This window comes from Macrobrachium nipponense, chromosome 28 (assembly GCF_015104395.2).
Source record: "Macrobrachium nipponense isolate FS-2020 chromosome 28, ASM1510439v2, whole genome shotgun sequence".
NCBI classification, from domain to species: domain Eukaryota; kingdom Metazoa; phylum Arthropoda; class Malacostraca; order Decapoda; family Palaemonidae; genus Macrobrachium; species Macrobrachium nipponense.
The window spans coordinates 50,212,152-50,220,719 of record NC_087217.1 but is presented as its reverse complement, the minus strand read 5'-3'; the positions used below and the strand labels follow the sequence as shown (position 1 = coordinate 50,220,719).

The following is an 8,568-nucleotide window of genomic DNA, read 5'->3' as shown; positions in this document are numbered from 1 at the left end:
GACCACTGACACCATCGCGCACTATTTATTTTCATTTAATCTCCAGTTTTCTATAAGATTCCAGTTTTCTTTCTTACCAATAAAAGAGCTTTTGGCTTTAAATCAATCGCTCCTGTTCACCTCTCTCTCTCAACTGTCTCTCGCTCGCTCTCTCCCTCTCTCTCTCTCTCTCCTCAGTGAGTCGTCTCTCTCTCTCTCTCTCTCTCTCTCTCTCTCTCTCGAGACACAGTGATCAAGCTTTTTTTTCCTCATCTTTTTTAAATAATTGATAAACTTGAAGCAATTACTTACATCGTAGCGGGTGTGTCCGCAGCAGCACCCTGTACACGATCAAGTTTCACTCCCCTGGACAGCGCGTCCGGATCTCAGAATGTTTCGCCGCCTTCGGACCGCTCAGTCGGGAAAAAAAGAAAGAAGGTGAGTGAGCGATATTTTCTGTGGGTTGAGCGATGAGATGAGAGGCGGCCATGTGTCAGATCATTAGTGTCGTTCTCCTGATTGGTGACTCTCGCTTTACCCATCATCCCACCATTCATCATCTTAAGTGACGACATAACATCGCAATCGACCAATCATGGGGAGCTTTACAACTCTCTAAGAGCCTCCGACCAATCGCCTCGTGTTTACGGGACCAACGTGTGAAATCTAACGGGACACTTTCGACCAATCAGGGGCGGCGTTACAGGCTGCGGTGAGGTGACGTCACGCCGACTCGGGTACGAGTGAGCAGAAATCAAGAATATTCATTCAGTTAGTAGCGCTCAGTGACGGTGGACGGAAGTAGTGTCATGTGACAAATAGAGAGGAGAAGCTCTTGTGACCTGATTAGTGGTGAAATCTTCGGATGCTTTGACAGTGAAATAGTGTGCAATCCGGGCCTTAATTATAGTGATCCAAAATGCTGACGTCTAGTGGAAACCACTACGTGCGGCCAGAATATCTCAACCCAATACAGGGACACTCCATCGAGGTAAGAATGTAAACATTGCTGGTTTTGCGTGATTTTCTCGCTCGTTCGTGAAGGAAACTTTGCTGGAATTCAAGTAGCTTTTCGCGTTCTTATCCGACCTCAGGAAAATTTTAACTTGTTCTTCATCATGGAAACTCGCTGGGGCTGAGAACCAGGAACCTGTTTAAACTCTCAGTAATGTACACGTCGCCTTTTCCCTAAAAATCGATCGAACTAAGTTCGAGTCAGGAGCGACCACGTGTGTTTATCGCCTGCGATTTCCACAGTTATTCGTACATAGGGAATGTTGAAACTTGTTCAGAGTTGCAATTTAATTAATGAATAGGTACCTCATGTTGAAGTTTGTGAATTTGAGTGTGTTTTGAATTTGACAAAAGACTAAGAGATATTTCGGTGTTGTTTGATTTCAGCGTTAGGCAAATTCTAACAACTTATGTAAACAAATATATTAATATATTTGTAGTTTGCTGGTGTGTTGTACATAGAACTTTATTATTATGGCTGTACCCGAATGAAAATGTTTATGGTTGTCTGAATATTGTACGAGGCAAGATTAAATGTTTCAATGTGTCTTTCCTGTTTGCTATGTGAAGAAATATATTTTGGATATTACGAAGGCTTTTCAAACAATAGTGGTTAAGAGTTTATACAGACTTCGTTTTACAGCTTGAAATTTTTAGAACTTAAGATTACTCATATTTTCTCACAGCCGTTGAGAGGGAAAACTCTAAGCAGCATCTCATATTATTTCATCACTACTGAAGATTCCAATGCCAGGTGTTTTTATTTACGATACATTTTGTTTATTTTTATACCCAGCCGTGTCTGCTTGTCATTGTACATCAGGTTAGTGTGAAAAGAAGAAAAAAATAAAGAAAATCTTTGCTCGCAAACTGCATGCTTTTTTTTATATATATATATTTCTTGCGCCTAGAATTTGCACACATTTCTCTCTCTTTCTCCTTTCAGCTTGATGCCAAAAAGTCCCCCTTGGCCCTGTTAGCACAGACGTGTTCGTCCATCGGTGCCGATCTCTCACAGAAGGGCACCATCCCCCCTGGGGGAGAGAAGGGCAGCAGCAAAGGGAAGACCTCGCCCGGGGCGAAGTCTCCGGCGGCTGCACTTAACATTACGCCTTCCGACGAGCCCAAGAACTCCTCCAGTACCACCTCCTCTTCCTCCTCATCCTCCTCCTCTTCCTCCTTCAAGCCCTACGAGAAGAAGAAGGACGAGGACGAGACCAGCATCACGCCCAAGAGGTCGTCCCCACACACTCGCTCCCCAGGGGCGAGCCAAGCCAGCGTCGAGAGGTCCTCCTCCAGAGAGAGCGAGGGAGGTCGGTCATCGTCGCGCCCTCACGACCCGCCCACGTCCTCGTCGTCGTCCTCGATATCGCCGAGGGTGTCCTCGCCCGTCACGCCAAAGATGTCCTCCTCCTCCTTGACTACGCACGGCCTCACCAGCCTGAGCGATCTCACGAAAGACCCCCTAGCAGCTTATAAGTTAGCCCCTAGTCTCTACCCGCATTTAGCCCTGGGACTCGACCCCTTGGGGGCAGCGGGGCTGTCAGCCCTCACAGCAAAGGTAAATAGAATTTGACTCATTAAGACGTACACTCATTTACTCTAGTTGAGACTTAGTGATTTACTCCCGTAGGGAAATGGAAGGTTTTAAGTTAGGTGTTCTTCCGCATTGCCTCTTGTGTCGAAATCACGTTTGTCATAAAAATGACAGACATTCGAACAAGAGTCTTGTCATAAATTAACGACTGGAAATGTAACGTTTCATTCTAATGCGAGGGCTGTATGTCAGGTTGATTTAAGCAACGTACAAATGGAATGTTGCCACTTGTAAATAAGTAACGTTATTGGTTTTGTCAATTAAACCTTGAAATCCATTTTTACGTGTCCTGGGGATAAATACTGACTATAATTAAGACAGAGTTTATATACAACTCAAAAAGAAATTATTTTATTTTCTTTGTATTGTTTATTTGAGCTTATATATATATATATATATATATATATATATATATATATATATATATATATATATATATATATATCTGCGCCCACTATTGAGGAATTAAATTTTTGTACACTAGACGAAGGCTAATATACAATTTTTTTTAAAATCTGTTCCTTACATTTTTCATGAAGAAATATTGAGATTCCGTCCAGCGGACGAATTAGGAACAATATCCTGTCATGTTTAGTTACTGATCGATACCCACTAAAGCAAAAGGGATACAAGAGGTGCGAAATGATTTGGTACTACATGTACTTAGCTCAGCGATATATTTCAGGAAATGTAATGGGTGTTTTTGCTGCTAAATAAGGGTTAGGCTGCAGCATTAAAAAAGAAAAAGAAAAATCATGGTTTTTGCCTCTTGTAAAAGAATAGCACTATATATTTCAGAAAGATTTTTTTTTTTGGGAGGAGGGGGGTTGGTCCGGGCCGGTGGGGGGAGTTTTCTGCTAAAAAGGGGCTAGACTGCAGCATTCATAAAAAAATATAATGGTCTTTGTTTCTTGAAAAGGAGTAGGCGATGTTTCAGTGTGTATATATATATATATAATTATATACTATATATATATATATATATATATAATATATATATATATATATATATATATATATATATATATATATATATATTTATATTTATATTTATATGCATGCTGCTAAAATGGGTTAGACCGTAGTATAAAAAGAGAAATAATCGTGGTTGTTGCTTCTTGAAAAGGATATATTTATTTTTCTTGTGGCTTTTGTTTCCTTGTTAATCTTGAAGTATTTATATTATTTTCTTCAGTTTGTGTACTCCATTTTTATTGATCTATTTAGTAATATTTTTGTGTGCTTCATTCACTATTGAACTATTTAGTAATATTTTGTATTAATTTGATATGAATATCCCATAAAGATCTCATATTTTTACAGATTTTGCCTCATTTTAATTTTCGTTCTTGAATTTTCGCTTTACGTAACTCGAAATCTCACATTTTTCCATAAGTTCCATTTATTTCCTTATAATCTATGTTCCCATCCATTAATTTAACTATGCCTAATACTGCATAATTATTTATCCCCTTCCATTGTTTCTAAATAAATATGGAAGTTTTCCTTTGTCCTTTATTACTCTATACTTTTCTTATGTACCTTATTACTCTTTTACCCTAACATCTTTTCAAGTAACATTGAACTTATTTTATCTCTTACTTTCATTTATTACTCTCATTGATTGCTTTCGTTTAAGACAGTTATCGAATGTATTTGGACCAATAGTTTCTTATTCATGTAACATTTTTCTTTCTTTCGTTATTTACTTTCTTTATAGCAATTATGTCCTTTTAATTTTGAGCAACATTTTCCTCCCTTTATTTATTACATTTGATTTATTACTTTCGTTTGAACAACATGTATTACTTTTGATTTATTACTTTCGTGTAAGGCAGGTATTAAGCATATTTGAACAATCTTTATTCGTGTCATTTATGACTTTCATTTAGGGTAGGTATCAAATATTTTTCAACTATGTATTACTTTCATATATCACTTTCGTTTAAGGCAAGTATCAAGTATATTTGAACAATATTTATGACTTTCATTTATGATTTTCGTTTAAGGCAGGTATCAAGTATGTTTCCACAATATTTACGACTTTCATTGATGACTTTCATCCAAGACAGTTGTCGAATCCCGTCAGCTAAGAACATGCTCTTTCTCTCCTCCCAAGGTCCCCACGAGCACAGCGGCCGCCCTGTCGAATCCTTACATCGGCTACGCCCGCGTCAAGACAGCCACTGGCACAGAGACGGTGGTGCCCGTGTGCCGCGACCCCTACTGCACCGGATGCCAAATCAATGCCCACGCTGCCCAGGTCGTCAACGGCACATGCCCTCCAGGGTGCTCCCAGTGCACCCAGATAGCAGCGCACACCAAAAATCTCGCCTCGATACCCGGCCTTCTGCCCACTCTTCCAGCTTCCACGCTGTAAGTTGAGGGTATTCGGTTTTCGTTTTGGGGTAGCAAGTAGGGTTTCTTCTGGGATTGGGGGGGGGGGTGAGTTTTGTACGTAAGTGCGTATGTACGTGTATTTCATGTGTCTGTTTTATACATCGTACGCGCTTGTTTGAGTACTTCTGCCCCCTGTTTATAATCATAATTGCGCATGTGTTGATAATTGGGTTATGCAATACATATACACATTTAGAAGCTTTATATATATATATATATATATATATATATATATATATATATATATATATATATATATTGAAAAATGTTATTCAATGGAACTTCCGCTTAGTCAGGGAAATGTTCCGAGATATCAGTATTATTAGATTAAGCCAGCATCAACTTGCCGGCACGGGCTCTTGCTCCCAGAGGAGCCCGTCATATCCAAAATATAGGATTTATCGCTGTTGAAGATTAAGCTGGCCTTCTGCCAGCACGGGCTCTTGCTCATAGAGCAGCCTGCAGTAATAGGATTGATCGTGTCGATGAATTGTTTTTAATTTTGGTTTCTTTTCCCCCGACAGGAGCAGTGTATACCCTCCCGAATTGTTTTTATTTTTGTGTTTTTCCCTCGACAGGAGCAGTTTATACCCTCCCCCGGGGCTCCTGGGCGGCTCCCACCAACCTTACGTGTGCAACTGGATAGCGGGGGACACCTACTGCGGGAAGCGCTTCGCCACCTCCGAGGACCTCCTCCAGCACCTCCGCACCCACACCAACCTCTCCGCCTCTGACACCACGCTGCCCTTGCACGCCCTTCACCATCCGCTCCTGGCCGGCCACCTCCCGAGGGGCTACCCGACGCCGCCCCTCTCGCCGCTCTCCGCCGCCCGCTACCACCCCTACGCCAAGCCGCCCACGGCGCACTTGCCACCCACCGCTCCTCTCCCCGCCTCCGCCCTCACGGCCGCGTCGCTGTCGGCCCTGCCGCCCCACCCCCTGTCGGCGTACTACAACCCTTACTCCCTGTACGCGCGGGGCCTGGGCGCGACGACGGGGCTCAATTAGTGGGCGGCGGAGGCCTGCCTGTATCTGTCGACGTTGCTGTCTCCTTCGTCAGGTGAAAGAGAAGAAGAAGAAGAAGAAAGAAAAAAGGCTTGCTGAAGGGCGTTGGGGGTCAGCTATTGGGGAATGGGTGTGTGGCCGGTGATGGGCGGCGCCACGGCCCTCGAGATAGCGGGGGGAAGGGGTTGGGCGCTCCCCCCTTACCCCTTTTCCCCCCCTCCCCCTGAAAATTAATACTACTGGAAAGGGCATTGGGGGCCCCCCTTCGTGTGCTACTGTGATGTTTTCTCTCTCTCCTTCAACGTGTACAAATCTGTGTTTGCGCGGAGGTGGCTACGACGTGGCGTTTATAAATCGGTGGGTGTCATTGTGAGTCAGGGGTCGTAAAGGGGGGTTTTGTGGGGGGGGGGCTGTTGATGAAAAGGAAAAACTGCGAAAAGAGGATGAGAGAGAGATAGAGAAGATGGAGGGAGAGAGAAAAAAGGGGGGGAGAGATAGCAAGGAGGAAGGTGGTGGGGGATTAAGTGGTTCTCTCGTATCATTCCCCCATCTTCATTTCCTGCTGTATGTGACCCTCGATCTCATTGGATGGGATGCTGTTTCTTCATCCCCGTCAGTAGAGGTAAATGAAGAACGCAGGCCATTCATCGGTCCTCCTCCTCCTTCTCCTCTTCCTCCTCCTCTTCCTCTTCTTCTTCCTCCTCCTGGTGGTGGTGGTCCTTGGTCACACGAGGTTGTCCCTCTCCACCTTGGAAGTCTCCCCCCCTTCCCTCCCCTCACTTCCTCCCACCTAGAAAAAAAAAAACAATGCCCCTGTGCTCTAAATGTGTTATTTTATGTTGTCCGTGTGAGCCGTTTTACTTAACAATCTGTGATTATGTTATATATTTTTTTGTGTTTTGTTCTTTTTGAAAGAATCCTTATAAGAAGGACAATCATATCTTATATTATATTAATATATATATTTAGAAAAAAAAAACAGTTCCATCCCAACACGTGGACCTCCTTGTATGTAACAAAAAAAGGAAAAAAAAAAAGACTTGGCAATTAGAGATCTCATTTTTTTTCTCTTTCAATAGTTGAAATGATCTATTTGATAAAAGACAGAAGGAAAGACGGACTGATGATGATGAGGAAAGAGGAAGTGGATGATTATGGAGAAGGAGGAAAAGAATAATAATCGAGCTTGTACTTTTATGATGACTGGCACTCTCTGCCTACAGTTGGAGATTTCCGAGAACTGTAGACAGACACCACACGCCTCCCTCGAAAGCCCCACAGCCCCTCTCACGTTCCTCCTGCTGTGGTGGACACGCCCCCTTCTCTTCCTTCAGGACTCCGGCAGTGTGTGTGTGTGCGTGTGTGTGTCGTGTGTGTGTGTATACATACATCATTTCGAACTGTCTCCAGAGGAAAATAAGAAAAAAATTATTAATTTCTCCATCAGTGTCAAATTTCTTCATCAGCTCAGTTTTTTTTTTTTTTTTTTTTTTTTTTTTTACAGTGTGTCACCGTTATATTAATTTTTTCCAAGACGTGTTTATTATGGTTACGTATTATTACATATTATTGCCATCTTTCCCTCTGTCCCTCTCAGCTCCTCCTCCTTTCACTTTTTGTTGTGTTCCTAAGGAAATAACTATGAATCCCAAGCGTACATCTTCACTGTATGTACTCCAAGTCATGTGTCTACGGGATTGCTAGCTACTTATTCGTTTGTATATTTATTGTATATTATCTGTAAACCAAGTTTTAGAGAGAAATACATTTATCTACAGTTCGATGCACTGTGTTAGTGACCTTTGACCTATTTTAGATTATATATATATATCTTTATCTCATTTGCATGAGTATCGATGGAAAGTGGTTTTGGTGAATAAGGTTGTGTTACTGTAGTTTCTTAGTGAAATTATTCCATATTAGCCCCTTTTCACTGCTGGTTAAGGAACTGACTTGAACAAATGGTGTTCAAGAAGCTAAGGTCACTAATTATATTGTGTGTTTATGAAAACTAATTAAATTAGCTGAAACCCAAACGAAACTTTCATGATTAAAGGTACACGCTTTATAATTTGGCCCATCGCCGAAAACACACTTTTGAAATTGGCCCGTCGCTGGAAACACTCATTTTTGGAAATGAACGCGCCCCTAAAATTAGTCCATTAAAAACACTTTTATGTAATTAGTTCATCATTAAAAACACCTTTTTGAAATTAGTCGATGATTAAGAATACTTTTGAAATTGGTCCATCCCAAACAAGCTTTGGAAATTGGCCGATCACTAAAAACATTCTTTTGAAATTGGTCCTTCTCTGGAAACTCCCTTTTGAAGTTGGTCCATCTCTGAAAACTTCCTTTTGAAGTTGGTCCACCACTGAAAAGTTGGCTCATTATTGCAAATGTTCCGTTGAAATTGGTCCACCGCTGAAAACACGCTTTTGAAATTGGTCCATTACTGCAAATGGTCTTTTGAAATTGGTCCAAATACACGCTTTTGAAATTAGTCCACCATTGAAACCATGTGGCATTTAGACGCTCATTCTTTCAGTAACATGAATAACCATTCATCCACT

The 8,568-nt window shown here is 41.7% G+C and overlaps 1 protein-coding gene across 2 annotated transcripts; it reads left to right on the top strand.

Moving 5' to 3' along the window:
• The first annotated feature begins 738 nt into the window (after positions 1-738).
• LOC135201737 (zinc finger protein Noc-like) lies at positions 739-7,776 on the top strand. 2 transcript variants are annotated; one of them, XM_064230948.1, is made up of 4 exons: positions 739-970; positions 1,940-2,554; positions 4,710-4,966; positions 5,569-7,776. In XM_064230948.1, the coding sequence occupies exons 1-4, from the start codon at positions 899-901 to the stop codon at positions 5,996-5,998; spliced, it is 1,374 nt and encodes a 457-aa protein (XP_064087018.1). In that variant the 5' UTR covers positions 739-898; the 3' UTR covers positions 5,999-7,776. The 2 variants fall into 2 exon arrangements, with proteins under 2 accessions (XP_064087018.1, XP_064087017.1); XM_064230947.1 differs by having other exon boundaries at positions 5,515-7,776.
• The last annotated feature ends 792 nt before the right edge of the window (positions 7,777-8,568 follow it).